The sequence below is a fragment of the Magnolia sinica genome, chromosome 7, assembly GCF_029962835.1.
Source record: "Magnolia sinica isolate HGM2019 chromosome 7, MsV1, whole genome shotgun sequence".
Lineage (NCBI taxonomy): Eukaryota > Viridiplantae > Streptophyta > Magnoliopsida > Magnoliales > Magnoliaceae > Magnolia > Magnolia sinica.
Window position 1 is genome coordinate 4237088 of NC_080579.1, and position 22968 is coordinate 4260055.

At 41.4% G+C, this 22968-nt stretch overlaps 1 protein-coding gene across 1 annotated transcript; it reads left to right on the forward strand.

Annotated features, from left to right (window-relative positions):
- Window positions 1-1074: 1074 nt before the first annotated feature.
- LOC131250887 (probable glycerol-3-phosphate dehydrogenase [NAD(+)] 1, cytosolic) lies at window positions 1075-19025 on the forward strand. Its single transcript, XM_058251272.1, has 5 exons — window positions 1075-2678; window positions 3703-3924; window positions 15385-15632; window positions 17112-17251; window positions 18752-19025. The coding sequence occupies exons 1-5, from the start codon at window positions 2021-2023 to the stop codon at window positions 18873-18875; spliced, it is 1392 nt and encodes a 463-aa protein (XP_058107255.1). The 5' UTR covers window positions 1075-2020; the 3' UTR covers window positions 18876-19025.
- The last annotated feature ends 3943 nt before the right edge of the window (window positions 19026-22968 follow it).

Consider the following 22968-nt stretch of genomic DNA (forward strand, 5'->3'; position numbering starts at 1 on the left):
GGCCAGTGTCTCGACGTATCTTATTTTGAATACATCCAGATGTATTTGACCCAACGTCTAGAAAAGAATAGCTAATGTGACTTGCTCGGGTGCACTGTCAGAGTGCACTCGCATCACACGTGTCAACGAATCACATGTGTGTGAGATTGGGCCGGATTGTCCGCCGGTCCGGTCTGTGTAGATTCCGTCCATGTATCTACGATGGGACGAATATGATCACTAAGTGGCCCACATATGTGGGCAGAATTTGAACCATCTGTTATCTTTAACCGTTCGTTATTCTGATATAAGTGTGGCCCACATGATGATCTTATAGGCTTTTTTTAAGATATGGACATATACATCACCTGGTTACTGGCTGGGATCCTTCACACGTGTGACTCATCTTCTGGTGTAATGAGCTGTGGAGCTGTGCAAATCTCTCCCTCTCTCCCTGTCGGTTCATTTTCACCGTATCGTCTGTCTCTCTCCGGGTTCATCGCTCTCTCTCACGCTCTCTCTCGGACTGGGATTTCCTGCGAATTTCGCAGGTAGTTCCTGCACAAGGATGCTGGGTGGGTCCTACTTCCATGTTTTTAAGAAATCAACTCCGTCCATCCGTTTTGAGAGATCATTTTAAAGTATGTGATAAAAAATGAGGTGGATCCAAAACTCAAGTGGGTCACACGAGAGGGAAAATTAGGGAAAGAAATTTCTACCGTTGAAATTTTCCTGAGCCCACCTTGATGTTTATATGCCATCTAAACGGTTTATAAGGTCATTCCCACCTGGATGAAGTGAAAAAACACAAAAAATAGCATTTTTTAAATGGCCATAAGAATGTTTCAACGGTGCTCACTAAATCCCCACGTTTCCTCTCGTGTGGCCGACTTGAGTTTTGAATCCACCTCATTTTTTACCATCTATCTTAAAATGACCTCTAGAAAAGGATGGACAGGATTGATTTCTCAAAAACATGGATCTGGGCCCCACCCAGCATCCTTGCGCAGGAACTTCCTGGGAAAGCCTTTCGCAGGGAATCCGGAATCCGTGTCCCTCTTTCTCTCAATCAAAAGACAAGTACGTCCAAATCTGTAAAACTCCTTTCTCTCCTGAGTCATGACCTTTTTCCACGCAATTTTTCATTCCAGGCATTGATTTTCAAACATCTCCAAAATAACCAACTACCAATCTAAAATGCCGGCTCTTAATATCCAATCTCTTTCAATGGGTTTTGGGTGATAAAAGAGAAAAATCAATTAAGAAAGAACCCATTTCAACGTCATTGGAGTCTCCGACTAGGAAAGGTCTCCATTTCTTGAATTTTAGTTGGGCAGATGACCCAACCCCCAACGGTAATTTCGAAGCTCTATTTGAATATTTGAATTTCTTGGATTGCTTGGCGTGTGTTTTTGTAGTATTAGAGAGAAACCCACGTAGGATTTTGCTTGGTTTTTTAACAATCTGCTATAATAGGGCTGGTTGGGTCTGAATTTCTGATTGGAGAAAGAAAGCTTCTGGGATTCCAATCCTTTTGATTTTTTTAGGGTTTGGGTTTGATTTCCGGGGGATCATCTCACAGAGGAGGGGTTTTTTGAGTGTTGGACGGGTGAAATACCCTTTTTGGTGAGCGTTTGAGGGTGGAAATCTGGAGTGGCTTTGGATGAAATTCTGATCATAGGGAGATTGGTTATGTTTTTGGAGAAAGAACCACAGAGAAAAATCCAGTTTTTTTTTTTTTTTTTTTATTTATAAATATTTTGGAGGAACTGGGATTGAGTCTGGGTGGAATCGTCGATTACAAGGAAGGACTTCTATTTATTTTTAGTGTGGAGGGGTAAAGTTGTATAGAAAGCCTTTGTCGATTGCAGATTCTGCTGAGGTTGAAGAAATTTGAATCTTTGGAGAAAACCCACAAAAGGATCAAGGTAATTTGGATTGATCCTCTGAAGTTACTATTTGAGAATTTGCTATAAAAAAAAAGCCATTTTAGAGCAGTTGGAAAATCCAAGAATTTTTGGCCAATTTCTCTTGGAAGAAGATGGTTAGCAGCGCCGAAGGAAAGCTCAATCATGTTCATTCAAATGGTTCTATTAATGGCTCTAATGGTGCAGAAGAGAAACTTGATGAGCTTCGTCGGCTTCTCGGGAAATCCGACGGAGATCCGTTGAGGATCGTCGGTGTTGGGGCCGGCGCTTGGGGTAGTGTCTTCACCGCTATGTTGCAAGACAGCTATGGCCATCTCCGTGAAAAGGCTCAGATCAGGATATGGAGAAGGGCTGGGAGGTCGGTTGATAGGGCCACGGCAGAGCATCTCTTCGAAGTGATCAATTCACGGGAGGATGTGCTGCGGCGTCTGATCAGACGTTGTGGGTACTTGAAGTATGTTGAGGCGAGATTGGGCGATCGGACGTTGTACGCAGATGAGATCTTGAAGGACGGGTTCTGCTTGAACATGATCGACACTCCCCTTTGCCCAATGAAAGTCGTGACCAACCTGCAGGAGGCTGTGTGGGATGCCGATGTAGTGGTCAATGGCTTGCCATCAACGGAAACTCGTGAGGTGTTTGAAGAGATTAGTAGGTATTGGAAGGAGAGGATTACTGTTCCTATTATTATATCATTGGCAAAGGGTATTGAGGCTGCATTGGAGCCCGTTCCCCACATAATAACTCCAACACAGATGATCCACCGTGCAAGTAAGATTCTTGATTTTTTAGTTTTCCCTACATGAATGATTTTGCTATCTGGTTCTTCTTGTCATATTTTTGTATTGTCAGTTTTCATGCTTGTGAATATGCTTATTTCTTAATCATGTTTGATTTATCTTGCATTGCTGGAAGTAATCATGCTATCAGTTCCATGGTCTAAAAAAGCACGTCCGCATAAGTTTAGATTCTCAAGTGATTAGCATGGGAATCATATGATCCTTGACCCGAGGATACACAAAGGATAGCGGATTTCCAATTGTACAAGTGGGACCTGGTCTTTAGGGATCCCAGCTGTCTTACAATTGGACCCACCATGGATGGTCCATTCCCTGAAAACCTCCCAGATTGGGAGATCCTAGTCACCAGCACTGGACCTTTCTTCAGTTGCATGTAGGTTGTTGTTCTGCAGGCTGTAAATGGAAGGATTAGGTCCTATCCCATTGAGGAGATGCTTGGTCCATCCATGGTGGGCCCGAAAGACCCATCAATTGTCTGGATCAGTGAGCCATGGGCCCCACGTCTATAACTGGAAAACCTGAGCATGCTCTGCATATCCTAGGCTAGGATCCTATAATTCCTTTTTCACATATTTGTCTGAAGGCATCTCAGTTGATTTTGAAGAGAGTTCTGCCTTTGCATTTGCTTACTTGGTGACGTAGGATTTAAATGTTCTCCATCTTAAGGTATTCACCACTTTTCTCTAGAACATGAAATTTACATTTTGGTGTCCTGAATTGTTAGGACAACTGCTTTACTTTCTTTTCAAAAAAGAAAAAAAAAAAAGGCAAAAAGAAAAAAAAAAAAAAAAGAAAAAAGAAAAAAAAAAGAAAAAGAAAAAGAAAGTCAAGCATTTATCCACAATATCTGTATTTGTTATTTGCTTATTGGGTTTTGTTTTGGGGGTCTCCCTGTTGAGTGGGTCTTCTTGGAACTTGGGCATCTTCTTGTTGTTTGTTAGTTTTCTTTCTTTTTATTTTTTTATTTTTTCTAAGTGTGAGTTTATGCTTGGCAGCTGGTGTTCCTTTGGAGAACATTCTTTATCTTGGAGGACCGAATATTGCATCGGAGATTTACAACAAGGAGTATGCTAATGCTCGAATATGTGGAGCTGATAAGTGGAGAAAGATTCTTGCAAAGTTTCTTAGGCAGCCGCATTTCATCGTGTGGGATAACAGCGACCTTGTCACACATGAAGTCATGGGTGGCTTGAAAAACGTGTATGCTATTGGTGCTGGTATGATTTCTTTCTATTAGTGCTTTTAAAAGGAGTTACACATAAGTATTGAATAACAGTTGCATAAAAAAAGCTTGTTCGATATTTAAATGAGTACCCTGCTTGTCAACAATTCAAGATTATTTTAGATCTTTGCAAGGTCTTATTCGGTATACCTCATGTGACCCCAAATATTCCAACTGAAAAGTGAGATTTTTAACAGTAAATTTATTAAGGGTCTTCATTGTATTTACATTGCTCTTTCTATTTCTCACCTATAATGTACTCTTGACAATCCCTTCCTCATTGTGCAAGATGTCCCTAATCCCAGCAGGACTCCGCCACCGCAAGAGCGGTCATTGAAAAACTCGAACCAGCCTCTATTATGGCCATCCTGACTACCTTTGAACTCCTTGCAAACAAGAGCCAAGGAATTATTCTTGCCTGACACTTTTAAAAACTCCCTCCATGCTTACCCCAAAGGATTTGCCTCTCTGGTCTGACAGGGACAGGGGTATCCATAAAAATGACCTTGACCTTAGAGTGGCTGATTTTTACTTTTTAGTGTTGTAGGTGAAAAAGACCAGCGAGGTGGAAGCTAGAGCTCTTTTTAAGTGGCTTCCAAGTGTAAGTGTTGAAAGGGGGGCCACATAAGAGGAGAATTGTGGTTGAAGGAGATTTGATCAATGTGATTGCTTGGGCAAAAAAAAGAAGTGATAATAAGTAGTGGCTTTTAGGTTTAATCATTATGGTGTTTGTGATAGCCCCACTATGGAGAAAGTGTTTTGGTCGTGACCAATAAAAGTTATCTTCTTCCTTATTTTCTATTTAAATAATACATACTTTGTTAAAAAAAATAATCATGATAGAGGCTAGTCTTGAGACTCTTTGAGTCTTGACGTTAGCTTTGGTCTCATTCCTAAAAAGGTGAATGATATGACCAATAAACTTAGGTTAATCAGGTGCCCCTTGGAAGCAACCTTGTAGTGGTCTATCTCTATCCCTTCTGGAAAGTCTTCTCTTATTGATGAAGTCATCATTTATCTTTTCCTTTTTTGTATGATTTAAAATGGAAATTTTATAAAATGGAGCTTTTTTTTTTTTTTTTTGAGGATTATTGAATGGAGCAAATAATTTAGGAAAAGAAAAAAGAAAAAGAGAAAGAACTCCTGATGCAGGACATGAAAATTAAATATGATATGCGAGATTTCAGGCTTAAGATCACGTTAGTTCAGAAACAATTACGTAAATTCCATATCCCACATGAAAGTCCAAATATTCAATTAAGGGGAATCTAGGCGGATCCAGGCCTATACATGATAGGGCTGGATCAATAAAAATTATGAACCAAACGATACTCAAAGACAAGAACTAATCATCCACACATGCATAGTAATCGGTCCCTAATCCAAGGGATTCAGAAATTCCAATTCAGGGAACCTTAGGGTAAGAAAATGGGCATAAAATTGGAGATTTGAGTAATTTAGGGTTAAGTTTACGGATTTTGGGTGAAAGCGGAGTAAAAGAGAGGAGAGAGACGAACCAAAGAAGTACCGCACGCGTGGACAACAACAATGGCATAGATGCACTTGCGTGTGATCTCGGCCGCACGTGTGTGGGGCCCACTATTCAAAAAAAGCCACCTTGGCCCTGGTCGGCCAGGGATGGACTCCAAAACCCCCAAATCTCAGCTCGATCCGATGTACAGTTTGTGTGTGGTGCTCCACCGAAGTTTCAGCCCTCCTGTAGGGTCAGATTCTGAAATTCTGTTGTGGGGAGGAGAATTGCTGCAATAGATGATTGATTCGAAGTGTAGATGATGGGGTGAGATGAGAAGAAGGGATTATAGAAGATGGGTAGTAGAGATGGCGATGGATGGAGGCGAATCGGGATAGATGTGGCTTCGCACCACAGTAGTTAACCCTTCGATTTAGACTTCACAACTTAGAGAGTAGGAAAACGCATAATTTTTATTAATCTTCAATGAATCAAAAGAACTACAAGGGGTGCCTATTTATAGGGAAAACCCTATACCACAAAACTCGCGCCATGTGCGCAACCTATTACTTGGCGATGAAGTAAAGTAAAATAAAAACCAAATAAAGAAATCTAGAGCGTTCATGATGTTCTAAATAATAACAATAAGCAAAACTTAAAATATTAAATCAATCCGACTAGCGGGCCATAATCATGAGATCCTATGATGGGCTTTTCTTGATTATCGAGTCCATTCTTTTGAACCAAAACTCCGTCTTCTAGCATGGGGGCCCTCCTTGACGTCGTCATCGATCCAGATCGACGCTGGGGCCCTCCTTCGTGAGTACGTGCGTAGGGGGCGGCTTGTGTGCGCGTGTGCGCATGATGTCCCCATCAATTCTCCCCGGCTGCGAAGATTTTTCCACTGGCGAAATAAAACTCCTGAACCGCTCTAGGATGTTAGGATCAAGTCTCTGAAACTCCTCAGTGAGCCACGTGCTGTCTGAAGCTAAGCGTGACTTCCATTTAACCAGGTACTTCTAAAATCCGCCGTCCAACGTTGAAACTATCTAATTAGGTATGGTAGGTAGAGGCTGGGAAGAAAGGTCGAGAAGAGTAGGTATGAGAGGTAGATGCTGGGAAAATGGATCGGGACGGGTAGGTATGAGAGATAGAGGCTGGAAAAATGGATCAGGATGGGTAGGAATGGGACGTAGAGGCTGAGAAAATTGGTTGGGAGGGGGCCATGGATCAAGGGAAAGGTCTGGAGAATCAGGATGGTTAGGCGAAAGACTGAACAATGCGTCAATGACCCCCTTGAAATGCAACTAGATCTTCCACATTGAATGTGGAACTAATTCCCATGGAGGGTGGAAGATTTGCCACATACGCATTGAGACCGTTTCGTTTTATAATTTTGAATGGTCCAGCGCTATACACGTGTACTTTTCGAACGGCTCAATGAGGGTACCACTCTGGCCTAATGTAGATCATGACAGAGTCCTTTACATTGAATTCTTTAAAACATTTATGTTGGTCTGCAGAAAGTGAGTAATGTTCATTACTAGTTATGATCTTCTGCCTGATTTCTTGATGCCATGAATGAATGTGATGCGTAAAAGACTCTGCAGGCTTTGACGGCCTATTGGACAGTGGCACGGGGACAAGATCAATAGGTTTTCCAGGTTTATAACCAGTAACGACTTCATAAGGACTGAGACCTGTGGACCTATCGACGGAACTATTAAACGCAAACTCGGTTATATGTATTATGGTGTCCCATGTTGTAGTGTACTTTATATCCCTCTTAGGGGGAAACTCATCCGGTAGATCATTAGGAATGACATCACGAAACTCATCCACTACCGGAAAGGCCTCAGTGGGTAACTTACACTAGCCTCTGGTGCACTCTCTCTAGTCATGAGGCCGCACATGTTGTACCCCTCAAAATAATGATCTTGATGTCCCTCATGGGATGGGGGTACGAGTGCACGCCCATGACTGATTCCTTGACCACCTCCATTTATTGGTTTATCCTCCTGGCCACCTGCCTGAGATTGGTCATCTTCCCTAATGGTGGAGTTTGTCCTGAGGGAGGCCTCTATTTGGTCAAGGCGTTGATCTATGCTTCGTTCCAAGCACTTACCCCAAGACTCGATCTGCTTGGACAGCTTGTTTAGTGACTCTAGCAGTTGTTCCATGTTTAGTGTAGGGTGCTAGCCAAAACCATGACCCGCACGTGTGGGCGTATAACTTGCTAACTCCACCTAAGGACTTTCTACGACGACTATATGAGACTAAATGATCATATGAGACTCTATATGAGGGGACTATGCAATGTTACTCCAGCAATATAGTTAATAAAATAAGGGACTATGGACTCCTAAAAGCTACATGTGATGGACTAGATGCATGACAGACTCAAACAAACTTACCCTAAACAAATAATGTATTCCTCTATAAGAACTCTAAACTCTGATACCAAATTTATTGCAGGACATGAAATTCAAGTATGATGTGCAAGAATTCAGGCTTAGATCATACCAATTCAGAAACAATTACACAAATTCAACATCCCACATGATAGTCCAAACATTCAATGAAAGGAGAATCTATGCAGGTCCAGGCCGACACAGGCTAGAATTGGACCAATAAAAATTATAAACCAAACGATGTCAAAGGAAAATAGAAATCAACTACACATGTATAAAAATCAGTCCCTAATCCAAGGGATTCCCCAATTTCAATTCAAGGAACCCTATGGTGAAAAAAAAAGAGGCAAATAAATTAGGGCTAATGCAAACTAAGGCCAGGATTTAGGAAATAGGAATGAAAAGAGGAAAACCAGAGGAAAACCTGACCCGGAGAAAGCTCCTGCATGCAGATGATGGCCCAGGGCTGACGCACGTGCGCGGGTGGGCTGGCCACACGTTTGATGGAAGCCCGCCTCCCCAAAGTGACACCTAGGCCTTGGTCGGCCAGGTGAGACCTCTAATCCCTCCAAGTTTGATGACGATTCGACGTAAGGTCGAGCCGTAGTGCTCCGCCGAAGTTTCAGCCCTCCTACAGGTCCAGATTTTGGAAACTGGTTGTGGGGGGATGAATAACTGCAAAAGCTGGGAAATTCAAAGCAATAATAATAATAGAAGATGAGAGATATGGATGAAAGAGAGTAGGGGTGGATGGGGATAGATGTGGCTTCGCACCACAGTAGTTAGCCCTTCGAAGAAGGGAGGGCTTCGCACCCACTTTTGAATTCTTCCACAACTCACGAAGAGAGCAGAAAAATAAAGCAGGAATTTTTATTAAACTTGAATGAATGAAAAAAGCTACAAGGGGTGCCTATTCATAGGGAAAACCCCATACCCCAAAACTCACGTCATGCCTGAGATTGACCATCTTCCCTAATGGTAGGGTTTGTCTTGAGGGAGGCCTCTATTTGGTCAAGGCGTTGATCTATGCTTCGTTCCAAGCACTTACCCTAAGACTCGATCTGCTGGGACAACTTGTTTAGTGACTCTAGCAGTTGTTCTATGTGGTGCTAGCCAAAACCATGACTCGTACGTGTGGGCGTACAACTTGCTAACTCCACCTAAGGACTTTCTATGATGACTATATGAGACTAAATGATCATATGAGACTCAATATGAGAGGACTATGCAATGTTACTCCAGCAATATAGTTAATAAAATGAGGGACTATGGACTCCTAAAAGCTACATGTGATGGACTAGATGCATGACGGACTCAAACAAACCCTAAACAAATAATGTATTCCCCTATAAGAACCCTAATCTCTGATGCCAAATTTGATGCAGGACATGAAAATTAAATATGATATGCGAGATTTCAGGCTTAAGATCACGTTAGTTCAGAAACAATTACATAAATTCCATATCCCACATGAAAGTCCAAACATTCAATTAAGAGGAATCTGTGCAGTCCAGGCCTACACATGATAGGGCTGGATCAATAAAAATTATGAACCAAACGATACTTAAAGATAAGACATAATCATCCACATATGCATAGTAATCAGTTCCTAATCCAAGGGATTCAGAAATTCCAATTCGGGGAACCTTAGGGTAAGAAAATGGGCATAAAATTGGAGATTTGAGTAATTTACGGTTAAGTTTACAGATTTTGGGTGAAAGCGGAGTAAAAGAGAGGAGAGAGATGAACCAGAGAAGTATCACATGCGTGGATAACAACAATGGCCTAGACGCACGTGCGTGTGATCTCGGCCGCACGTGTGTGGGGCCCACTATTCAGAAAAATGCCACCTTGGCCCTGGTCGGCCAGGGATGAACTCCAAAAATTCCAAATCTCAGCTTGATCCGATGTACGGTTTGTGCGTGGTGCTCCGCCTAAGTTTTAGCCCTCCTGTAGGGCCAGATTCTGAAATTCTGTTGTGGGGAGGAGAATTGCTGCAATAGATGATTGATTCGAAGTGTAGATGATGGAGTGAGATGAGAAGAAGTGATGATAGAAGATGGGTAGTAGATATGGCGATGGATGGAGGCGAACCGGGATAGATGTGCTTCCAACCACGGTAGTTAACCCTTCGATGAAGGGAGGGCTTCGCACCCAATTAGGCTTCACAACTTAGAGAGTAGGAAAATGTAGAATTTTTATTAATCTTCAATGAATTAAAAGAACTACGAGGGGTGCCTATTCATAGGGAAAACCCTATACCCCAAAACTCACGCCATGTGCCCAACTTATTACTTGGCGATGAAGTAAAGTAAAATAAAAACCAAACAAAGAAATCTAAAGCGTTCATGATGTTCTAAATAATAACAATAAGCAAAACCTAAAATATGAAATCAATCCGACTAGCGGGCCATGATCATGAGATCCCATGATGGGCTTTTCTTGATTATCGGGCCCACTCTTTTGAACCAAAACTCCGTCTTCTAGCATGGGGGCCCTCCCTGGACGTCGTTACCTATCCAGATCGACGGTGGGGCCCTCCTTTTTCATGAGTACGTGCGTAGGGGGAGGCGCGTGTGCGCGTGATGTCCCGATCAACTCCCCAAATATAAGAGACAATCCAAGGATGCCTTCCTGCACTAGCTAGCTGGCCTCGAAGTTCCCTTCCCGCTCAATGCGGGAAGAGGACGTGGGGCAGTTTTAGTAAAGTTCCCTAATCTACTACTCTATCCAATCATTCACCTCTAGGGTTATCTCCCCCATTATTATTATTATTATTATTATTATTATTTTAAAAACCGACATTTGACGAGATTAGTTGTGGCGCTTGGCATCAACCACACCAACGTTACTTAAATCGTCAGCCCCCCTACGTTTTTTGTCCAAATCCTAGGATGAGCTGGATTATGGGTTGTTTGTGAATTGTGATCCAGTTCTCTATTTTACCAATCCAAAGTTTTGATTATATACTCCTAAGTGTAGATTAACTTGTAATGTCAATCCATATTCAGAACACAGATGTATATTAGATTTATGCAACAGCATTTACACACATAGTATTATGCATGTGGATCCATAACAGTCATCATCATCTAAGCCTTGTCCAACTAATTGGGGTTAGCTACCTGAATCTTGTTCCGCACTATTCCTCTCTATCAAGGGCCATACCTTCAGTTAAACCATAGGCCATCAAGTCTTTTCTTACTACCTCAATCTATGTGCTTTGGGTCTTCCCCTTTCCCTTTTATAGCCTTCAACTTGTACCAAATCAATCTTTCTAATTAGCGCAGTTCTTGGTCTTTGTTGCACATGACCAAACCATGTAGGTCTACTTTATCTCATCTTATTACCTATTGGTGCTACTTTTTAAGTCCTCTCAAACGCATTCATTTCTAATTTTATCCTTCTTATCTTGCACTCATCCATCGTAGCATCCTCATTTCAGCTACATTGATCCTATGAACATGTTGTTCCTTAATTGCCCAACATTCTGTCCCATAGAGCATGGCTTGTCTTATAGGTATCCTATAAAATTTCCCTTTCAGTTTGAGTGGTACACGGTGATCACATAAAATTCTAGAGGCGTCTCCATTTCTTCCACCTAGCTTCAATGCTACGGGCAACATCCTTCTTACTCTTTCCACTCTCATGAATGCGGGACCTATAATAGTAATTTCATAATTTCATGTATAGATTAAAAATAACTTGTTGATTGTAATCAACTTATATTATGGACGATTAGATAGCTTTGGATTGTAATCAACATGTGTAGTAGTATATACCTTGTGCCTATGGGAGTTTTGTGCTCTCATTGCTTTTCCCCAGCCTGGATAAAGGAAAAGGGATGCGTCAAGTTGGCAGCCAGCATCAAAGCTATGCCATAACTTTCATCATGAATCTGAACAATATGACATTCCAAACGGTATAGGATTCATATAGCCTACCCAATTAATTGGGATAAGGCTAATGAAGATGATGATATATAGATTACAAAACCTATATAAAACTATTTTGCATGTACCCAGCATATGTATTGGAGCAATCCACATGATCCTATCCCTAGCATACCACACATCGGAGGAAGTAGCTTACAACACCCATTTCTATACCGCGTACAAGAGGCGACCTGCAACCTAGGTTATCTTGGACCAAAGAACTCCCAACAGCATCAATATTCTGCACCTGTGAAGCAGAAGGGAAATTAATAAACAAACGGTCCAGTGAATTGGCGTCTCTTAAGCATAATATGCAGCAATTAAGGGTGCGTTTGGTAACACCAGCAGAAGCTACTTCTGACTGCCTCTCTTACAAAATCGAAGCTATTTTAAAGTGTAGAAGGGCTTCTATTTTGAAAGAGAAGCTGCTACCAAATGCACCCTAAATAACCTTTTGTCTGCTTACGAGATGGTCGATGTTGAGAACCGTATTGAGTCTTCCTTTCCAAAAGAAGCAATATGTTAATGTAAGCATAGCAGGTTGATGCTTATCACACACTTGGATAGGATGGTGACGTTACATATTACGTTACACACTTCAGTGGCTTTAGTAGTATCCATTAAATGCTAGGATTGCTTTTCACACTGTTGGTTTTTTGTTCCTTTACCATAGCTAATAAGTCATAGGAGTTGTTGGCATTTAGGTCATGGTTTTCAGACCCTGAGAATAAGATCAACTTGTTTGTCCCCGATTCATGTCGCAACTTGCCCAAGTTTGGGGTGACTCGGGGGCAGCTTGTGGTATCGAATCAGATTGGGTACAACAAAGTCCGAGTTGACTCGGACAAGTCACATCAGACTTATCTGAGTCTTAAAACCATAATTTAGGTGTGTGCATGTGTTTCAGCCTGCACCATGGTCAGGTTACTAGAGTTGAACTGTATACCTGCTGTCAGAAGATAGTTCGGGATGAGCCAACCAAGAATGCAGGATGAGGTTACATGTAAGCTACAACTGTTAGGTTAGTGAAGGACCTTAGTTGCATGATTGCACTTTGAATCCAACTTTGAACTCGCGCCCCCGCTTCCATTCCAACTGTTTATACTTGCAAATACTTTGAAATAGGTGATTCCCGACTCCCACATCTGGATCTGCCACTGCTTGTTTTCATGTTTTGTGCCACTATAGCCTTTAGAAGCACCAAAGGTTAAATTCTCAGGCTCAGAGTACATTATGAGATCAAGAGGTATTGTCACATATCAGACACAATAAATATGATCTAATTTCCAAAACATAGCAATGTTTTATGGTTTCAAAAAAAAAAAGGAAAAAAAATGTGAAAATATATTTTGCATCACAATTGATGTTTCTATGATTCCATTCCATATAAGATGATCTGACTTCTCTACGATACATCAAAGAATAAAAAATAAAAAACAATATTCTTTCAAGAGGTTTGCGCAAATACATCCCAATATATTGCAATACGAAACATCAAGGCTTTAGCCTTTGAATCTGGGTCATCTTCCATTGATCCAAACTTTTTATATCATGAGTCTCACTTTCTATTGTGGAAAGCCAACATACAAAAGCTCTCAATTTGGATTATTTCAACTATTTAATAATTTGGCTCTTTTGCTTTGTACATGAACGGTCAAAGTAACCTTTATTGTTTGTGTAATCAATGATGAAATATTCGATCTGAGAATTTTTGTGGACATCCCGCATCCAATGGGAGTCTTATCAAATAAACGGTTTGTGGCATTGAAAAGGCTCAAATCCCACAGCTAGAGTTCTAATTTATCTTATTGTAATACGTTGGGATGTATTCAAGCAAACCTTTCTTTCGAAACTGGCAGTAGACAGGTCTTTATCACATTGTCATGACCAAAGTGATGACACGTATCAGACAATAAGTAAGATTTATTATTATTATTATTTTTTATTTTTTATTTTTAACACGCGCACACACCTCCACACACTCACGCTAGTGGAATTTCACCACCTATGGGTACTCGAACCCTTGACCGGGTGTTGAAACTCTTGAGAGTCTACCACCCGAGCAAGAGCAAGGACCCAGTTTTTTTTTTTTTTAAAAAAGAAGTAAGATGCAACTTCCAAAAACATACCAAAGTTTTATAATTTAAAAAAGAAAAAAAAAAAGTGAACATATATTTTGGACTGCAGTTGATGTTTTTGTGATTCAATCCACTCATGTTGCCTTCAAATGAAGGAGAGAATTTTAGAATGGAGACTTGTGTTTGCCATCGTTGCCTCGTTGGTCCTTGAAAGAATGACAAAGTGAATGAGGGATTGCAAGCTTGGAAAGGTGGACTTAGAAAGGTTGTCCACCTTCCTATCTAAACTAATAGTGGTGTGTTCGAGGATGTAAGGTCTTGATAGCACCTCGGGAAAGTAGGTAATGAAGATCAAGTCGGGTTCCAGATTTTGAAGAGAAATGTAAAACACATATGAGATTTCTCAAGGACACAACTGACTGGAAAATTTCAATTCATTGCCTTTCGTTATTTCTTGAGTGATGTGTAAAACACTTTTCTTGTCATAGATGTAAATTTGGAAGGATATTGCTGTTCTTCTTCTTTTTCTTTTTTTAAAACTTTTATTCTTTCTTTCTGTTGGGTAGTTATGATTGATTCAGGAAAATGACATCTTGTCAGTGTTTTTTGCTCTGCTTGATAATTTGCTGTAGTTGAGGAAAATGTGCACATCAATCCAGATTTTCAAAATTGTGAACACAAATTTGAAAATTCACACTGATTGGATGATCTTAACCATTGATTTACCTACTGAACTTGTACATAGACCAGTGATCCTCTCATTTGACAGCTACCAATTGGATTGTTAGGTTCATCTGATCAGTGTATTTTCCGGTCTTGCTCCATTTTCTATGGAGCCCATGATTTGGATGGTTTGGATTGCGACATGCTTTTATGCCATGCGGATCATTTTGTGCGGATCTTCTCTTTATCCACTTTCTCAGTTCCTTACAATCTTATGACAGCTGCATTATCTTCCATTTGGGCTACACTCCAAAGTGCACTTGCTCATCCACAATACACACGGAAAATGCGCACAACAGTCCAGAATGTCAGAATCCTGAACCAACTCATGGATAGAACGGGGCCCGAATTGGACACTGATTGGATGGTCCTTTGTTGCATGAATCTTCCACCTGGGTCCCATTCCCACTTCAAGTTGTGCTTCCCAACTCGCTTCCAGGCTGTTTATACTTGCTAATGCTTTAAAAAAGACGCTTCTTGCTGTGGCCGCTGGATCTGTCGCCTCCTCTCTTCACACTTGATGTGACTATAGGTCCATAGGACGATCTTATCCACCTCGTTTCACCCAGTGAATTTGTACCATAAAAAATTTCCCTTTTGGCCATCCGTATGACAGCCACCAGTTGGATGGCTATGTTCATCTGATAAGTGTAGTTTCAGACTATGCTTCATTCACCATTGGGCCCACGATTTGGATGCTCTGGATTGCGACATGTTTGTATGCCACGTGTATCATGGATGAGTCCGTAAATGGTTTTACTTCATGTAATTTCTCTTGGCAAGAGTTAGTCTCTGATTCCGAAAACCACTCTCACTCTGTAGCTTGCTCCTTTGCAGGTATGGTTGCCGCCCTTACCAACGAGAGCGCTACCAGCAAATCAGTATATTTTGCACATTGTACATCTGAAATGATATTTATCACACACCTCTTGACAGAAGAACCAGAGAGGCTCGCGGGCCCTTTGCTGGCAGACACATACGTAACCTTGTTGAAGGGTCGTAATTCATGGTACGGCCATATGTTAGTCAAGGGGGAATTGAGTCTGGACATGGGCGATAGCATCAAAGGCAAGGGCACGATTCAGGTGTGGTTTCTTGATTTTCCAAATAGGTATTAGGTGTTGCTTGGCCTTAAACAGCAATTTTGTTCAGGGCAGCGTTCCATAACCTTTTGGTGGTCTAGAACGTTCATCTGGTGGGTCCCTCTATGGATGGGCAGCCAACTAAACACCCCTCCATTGAATATCCAGATGATGGACATCGTTGTATATGGACTGGGATGGTCTGCTGGTGGAATATTTGCAGCTTTGCCTGTCCGTGGGCAGCCCACCAGGTTCTGGATCACCCATAGGTGGGGGCCACCTGTATGGAATACTTGCCTGAGCAAAAGATGCCTTGATATGGTTCAAGCATTTTATATCTCCACACATACAGTTTTCAGGACTCGCCGACTCCCTTGCCATTCATTCAAGTTTAAACTTGTATGTCTGGCTAGCCGAGTCAGTTTCAATACTCAGTGAGTCAAGGAACTAGTTGCCTGACTCAGCAAATTGTCTATGCCCATTTTGCTGATCTGTCTCAGCTTGGGCATGTCCGAGTCAGGTCCTGATTTTAGAGAGCATAGAGTGCTGACACAAACTTATGCATGCCCCCATACCATTGGAATGGTGTAATAATGTGGTCCTTGGGCCAAGGAGGTGTTTACTATCCTGAGGTCCATATTTGTACAAGCGGGCCCTGTGGTTGGGTGTTCCAGGCCATCGATCTGATGGGCATGTCGAAAATTTTCCTGGAGGGGACAATCATAACCTTTGATTGGTAGCATGTGATTGTCAGATCAGCAAAAGAAAATGCAGCAAAGGTTCACATTCTAGTAAAAAACACCAAATATTGCAGGGCTCTGGCCTTCCAATCTGGGGGAGTTTCAGGCCACAGTCCATCCACATTGGGGCCCATCTGACAAACTACCTGGATCACTGAACCATGGTCCCCCTTGTACGAACTGAAAACCACAGGATTCCATGCATATATCCTAAAGTGGTATATTTCCTCACAGGAGTGCTTCCATTCATACAGTGTTAGCACATGCATGTGTGATAATTTTTATTTTTTTATTTTTAAAAAGAGATGGTTGCGTGTATGTGGGGCCTACATTGTTTGTAGGAAATGGTAAGGTAATCCATAGCAGGTGCCAAGGATCATACTGGTCCACTCGTCAGTTGGTCCTGATCCATGTGATGAAAATAGATGGCTGGGGATAAACAACCCAACAATCTATATTCGACCTACACACATGGCTTCACTGATGAGTGGATTAGCCTGAATTTTCTGGCTAGTGCAGCATGTTCTTGGTGGACCTCACCCAAGCTGTTATAAAACGGTTACATAACAGCTTTGGAAAAAATGGCCTGTTACGGGGCCGAAACAGTTATTATTATTAGTATTATTTTTTCCGTTATGGGGATGGAATACCTTGACCTCACCTAATGAATGGCCTGGATCTTTTGCTCTCAACACTTCCCACCTTACTGTCTGGCAATGCTAACCATGCATCCTTTCCTCAGGGCGTGTCTGCTGTGGGAGCATTTTATGAGCTGCTCGGTCAGCCGAGCTTAAGCCTTCTACATCCAGGAGATAAAATACCCATTGCTCCAGTCGAGCTTTGCCCCATCTTGAAGACACTTTATAAGATACTAATTACAAGGTTTAAGCTAATCTTCTCTTCATATTATCTCTTTTACTCTGTATGCCTAACAATATGAGTGATTATCTTTTGCGCATGTTTGGTAGCACCATACATGTGGGGCCCATGGGTTATGAAATGAACCGTTTACATGATGGGATTCTACCATGGATGGTGGTACGCACAGGAAAGCTTCCAGATTGAAAATCCTAAACCTCCGATGTGTGGCCCATTTTTATGGTACATTGCTGTGTCTGTATGTACTGTTCCGTAAAAATGGGCTGCGCATTGAAGGTTTAAGATCTTTCAATCTGGATGTGTGTGTGTGTGTGTGTGTGTGTGTGTGTATTCCTTCGTAGTGTTTCTATCAACGCTACCAATTGAAGGGTTTCTATCATCCAATCTGGGAGATTTCTGCGGGCAGAAATCAGATCAATGGTTTGTATCAAGAACTATGGACCCTCCATGTGGGCTGTTAGCATAATATATGGTGGCTAATGTGCTGGACCCTTTGCAGCAGAGCTAGTCACACAGATGCAAACAGTTTTGTGAAATGGTGGCATCAAGGGACATTACTAAGCAAAACGGAAAGATTTGTAGAAAGGATATCGGTATATGCATAGCTGGCTGACGCCCCCATTCCATTTGAGTGGGTCCCACCATAGATAGGGTTTGGCCCAAAAATCTCCTTGGATTGGAAGATCAAGTCCTTAATCAGCAGTCCATCAGTGTTCAAGGGAAAAGAAAAATCAGCGATGGTCTGGATGAATGCTGTAGGGATATTCCAATCTGAAAGATTTTCGTGGCTCTCCCATCAAAAGATCTTCCAGTTCGCAGTGGGGCCATGAAAGCAATGGTCTAGATCACCAAACCATGGATCCCACCTTCATTGAATGGGTGTATCAGTAACATATGAAAGTCTCGTACAGTGCTCACACCAAAGGGTTGTACATAGCACTTGGATTTTCAGTTTTTATAAGTGGGGCCCATAATTCAGAGAGAAATGGATTGAAACCACAGGCTACCGTGGACCCTAATTTTGGTTGAATGTGAACTGGTGCTTTATATTCTTTCTTAATGGTCTATTTGTTGACCATCAATTGAAAGGCCGGGATTCCTTTTTGATGTATGGGCCATTAACAGTGGGGCCCATGATATCAATTTTTTCAATCACTGAACCATGTACTCAAGTGTAGAGACCTAAATCATAGCAGGACCGTTTAACCGTTGGACCAGACCCCATGTACCTTGTAAAACCGTACATGAATGAAAAGAATAGAGATGAATTTACAGTCTCTAAACACAGGAGTAAGATGTGAAACAGCTGTAGTCATGTTTTCGAGCCGAATTGACGAGTCTTGTCGAGACCCAACGGAGTGAGGCTAACCAATGAGTTTCCAAGAGCCTCAGCTTGATATCTTGTCAAGTTGACATTGCCAAGTTTCGAGTCCGTCTTTTTAGAACTATGGTTTAGATGGCCCATGGGCTGTATGACTGATACCTTTGATCTGGGTTTTGCAGGGAGCTTTCGACAGAGAGCATTCTCCAAGCTCTACGAGATGAAACGATGAATGATCCCCGCGATCGCATTGAGATAGCACAAAGCCATGCCTTCTACAGACCATCGCTTCTCACTAGACCTTGATAGCAGCCCGACAATGGTCATTGCGTGTGCTAAAGAGCAATGGTTGGGGAGAATAGGCAAGTGTCAAAATGATGCATTCTCATTTGTTTTTTAATGTGCTTTGGTGGGCTTGTAAAAGGATTATTTGTTCAATGGCGATTTTTATATAGTTAGTAAAAAAATATTATGCATGTTCTTCTTGATTGCCCCAAGTTGATTATATTAGGACCCACTTGCATTGTGGACCACGCCAATCCAATCTAGACCATTAATGTTTGGCCCCATCATGGATGGGCCAGCGTTTGAGCAGAGGCTTACCATGATGTTTTTCAAGATCATTTTAGGTAGAGCTGGGCATGGAATGACTCGACTCGGCTAACTCGATCCGAACTGAGTGGGCAAGTCGATCCGAATTGAGTTGACTTCATCCAATCCAAACTCAAACCCGTTTGCGTCACCCTGTAACTCGATTCGACTCAACCCAAAATCCAACTTGGTACTGACTCGACTCAATTCGAAACTTTACTTGTACATATGTATTAAAAAAAACATAGGTTTTGAGTTGATGGAAAGGTTGCAATGGAGAGGTTGCAATTCTAGCAAGTGAATCTAGGTTTTGAGTTGTGATTTTAGTCTCCACTGCATCTGACCCGACTCGGTACTTGTGACTGGGTCGGACTCAGTCTGGATTAGTCCAGGCCAAACCCGGACTTGGATTGGGTCAGGCATGCTGGACTTGGTATCGAGTCGGTCGGTTTCTAGTGAGGCCTATTTCAAAACCAGATCAAGTCAAGTTAGCCCTAATTCAGTCCGACTCAACTCAATGCCCAGTTGTAATTTTAGGTATGAATCTAAATATAAGAGTCTCAAGTGGATTGTACTAGAGGATGCAGTGGCCATAATGAAACTTACCTGGAAACCTTCCTAAGAGCCACTGTGATGTTTATTTGCCATCCAACTTGTTCACAAGTTCATATATACCGGGACGAAGGGAAAACACAAATATTGGATTGATCCAAAACCTCTGCTGCACACATGAAGTTTTTAATGATTGGAATTCAATCCTCACCGTGTGGTCCACTTGAGTCTTGGATCTACCTCATTTTTGGGCTCATATTCTAAAATTACATGGGAAAATGGATTAGACAAGGAAAGTAAAACCAATACATACCTCATTTTTGGGTTCATATTCTAAAATTACATGGAAAAATGGATTAGAAAAGGAAAGTAAAACCAATACATAACGGTGGGCCTTTCAGAGCCCTGACTAGACTGATTATCCTTCTGAGGGGGCAGGACGCAATCCGCTTCCTCAATCCAGACCTCCCAAATCGTTAGCTCCACCGTTGAAAAAGCTTGGCACTGGCCGTACATCAGTGTGGACGTAGTACAGCCCAAAAATGACACTAACTGGATGATCCTAACCATCCAACTGATCGTACATCAAATTGAACAGTTATAAACGGTCAAGAGAGAAAATTCAATGAGAAAAGTCAGATGTTCAAGATCTATTGATCAGTGTGAATTTGGTGATCTGGTGTATCCAAATGGGGACTTGGACGGTCCACATTACAGTGAACTAAGCAGGTGTACGTTATGTTGTATCAGACACCACAACTTAAAAAATTGTTATCGAACTATCACCGCAGATTTATCAAAAGAACCAGTGGGACTCGCGCGAGTGAAATAGGAGAGAGGCGTTCCCGCATGCTTGCCTAAGTAGTATACGTGTGAAATATCTGTACCATTCATTACGTGAGGAAATGAAGACAACATTACTTTGATAAAAAAGAAAAAGAAAAAAAAGAAAAAAAAAACAAGTCCACTAAGATATCCCTGATGTCAGGCGCTGTGGGGCCGATGTGATGTATTTATTTTATATCCACACCGTCCATCTGTTTTTGCAGGTCATTTTACGGGATGAGCCCTAAAACGAAGTAAATCCAAAGCTCAAGTGAACCAAATGAGAGTAAACAGTGTTCATTGATGCCCACCATTAAAACATTACTAGGGCCCACCGTAATGTTTATTTGCCATCCAACCCATTAATAAGGTCACAGAGACTTGGATGGAGGAAAAACATAAATATCAGCTTTATCAAATAGTGAAAAGTTTACAAGGATTGCATGTGGGCCCACCGGAATGCATGCAGGACAAGGGTCACACCACAAGAATTGAATGGTTGTCTATTGTTTCCTACCTAATGATTTGTAGCATCGCATGGTTTGGGTGTCATATAAATAACATAGTGGCCCACCTAAGGAAACAATGGACAACCATACAAAATCCTCTAAATTCATGTTGTGGCCCATAAGATTGTAGGATTCGCCTGATTTTTACAGCATCCCACTTTCATGATGGGGTTCACGTGATGAATGGGTTGGATTTCATACAAATATTCAAGTGGGCCCCACACAAAGCACTTTTAGAGTAAGCTTGTTCAACTATATCACGGTGTGATGTCTATTTTTACAGTTTACCAGCGTCCCAAAATTCTGATAAGTGGGACCACACCTTAGTAATCTAGACCGTCAATTGCTATTTTTCTACAGTGGATGGACTATTAGTTAATAAATTCTTGGGTTGAAGATTCATAACTTCTAGATTCATGCCATACAAAATAAAAGACAATGGTCCCGATTAAATAGGAAATACTATATTCTTTAAACAGGGGATTCTTTTTCAGAACGCCCTCCATCCTCCATCCTTATGAAGCAATGACGGAGTTGTCAGTGGATTGTCTTAAGGGCCCATTTGGCCAGGTGGATTGGAAGGGATTGAATGGTATTAGGGTGGATGGCATGGATTTGTAGGTAATGATGGTGTTGACAGTGAATTATCTTGAGATCCATGGGATTGCTATATCCTGAATTGCTATATCTAGTCTGTTTGGCACGCCCGGCCGATCCTGGTATTAAACCTTTCCAATCTCTTCTAATCCCTAAAACCAAACACATCTAGGCAAATTTGAACGGATTAGGATGGATTGGATGGGATTTAAAGGTAATGATGGTGTTGTCAATGGATTGTCTTAAGATCCATGGGATTGGGATCATATTACCGACTCTGTTTGGCACGCCTGGCCAATCCTAGGATTTAACTTCCAATCCCTTCCAATACCATTCAATCCCTTCCAATCCGACCAGCCAAATGGGCCCTAAGATTCATGAAGATTCATGGGATTGTTATATTGAGTCTATTTGGCAGGCCTGGCCAATCCTAGGGTTAAACCTTCGCATCCCTTCCAATCCCTCAAACCAAACACATCCCAAGCAAATTTGAATGGATTAGGATGGATTGGATGGGATTTAAAGGTAATGATAGTGTTGTCAGTGGATTGTCTTAAGATCCATGGGATTGCTATATTCTGGGATCAGATCTCTCAAATTGTTTGGCACGCCCGACCAATCCAGAGATTTAACTTCCAATTCTTTCCAATACCATCCAAGCCTCCTGCCCAAACAGACCATAACTAGTCATCTTGACTTAGCAAGGTCAACAGCCTGTGCCAAATTGAGCTGAGCTAAGCTTGAGCTCAATCTTTTAAACCAAGCTGGAGTTTATAAGTTGAGTTTGAGTTTAGGTTTCATAATTTTTAATGTATATAATATATAATATATAATTTATTTAAATATTTATATTAAGTGAATCCAATCCGAGCCAAATCCATTTGAACTGAATTAAGTTTAAGTCAACTTTCAAGCCAGCTCAAACTTGCTCTAATTCGGACTTGGCTCAAAAAATTTTCAAACTCAAAAAATCAACTTAACTGGGCTTAAATCTAGTTTCAAACCAAATTGAAGAGGCGAGTGAATTAATCTAATACGATTCATGTACAATTCTACACGGGACGCAATTTAGCTTGTGACCCCATCACTAGCCAACTAACTAGTGTCAATGCTCGTGGGGGCCAATATGGTGTATAATTTTTATACATGTTATTCATTTATTTTGCCATCTTATTTCAAAGCATGAGTCCAAAAATGAGGTGCATCAAATTCCCAATAGACAACACCGTATGATAACAATATTTATTAAACATTCACCAATAAAAACGTTATACGGCCAACTGTAATGTTTATTTTTCAACTAACCTAACCCCCGGTGATAACGT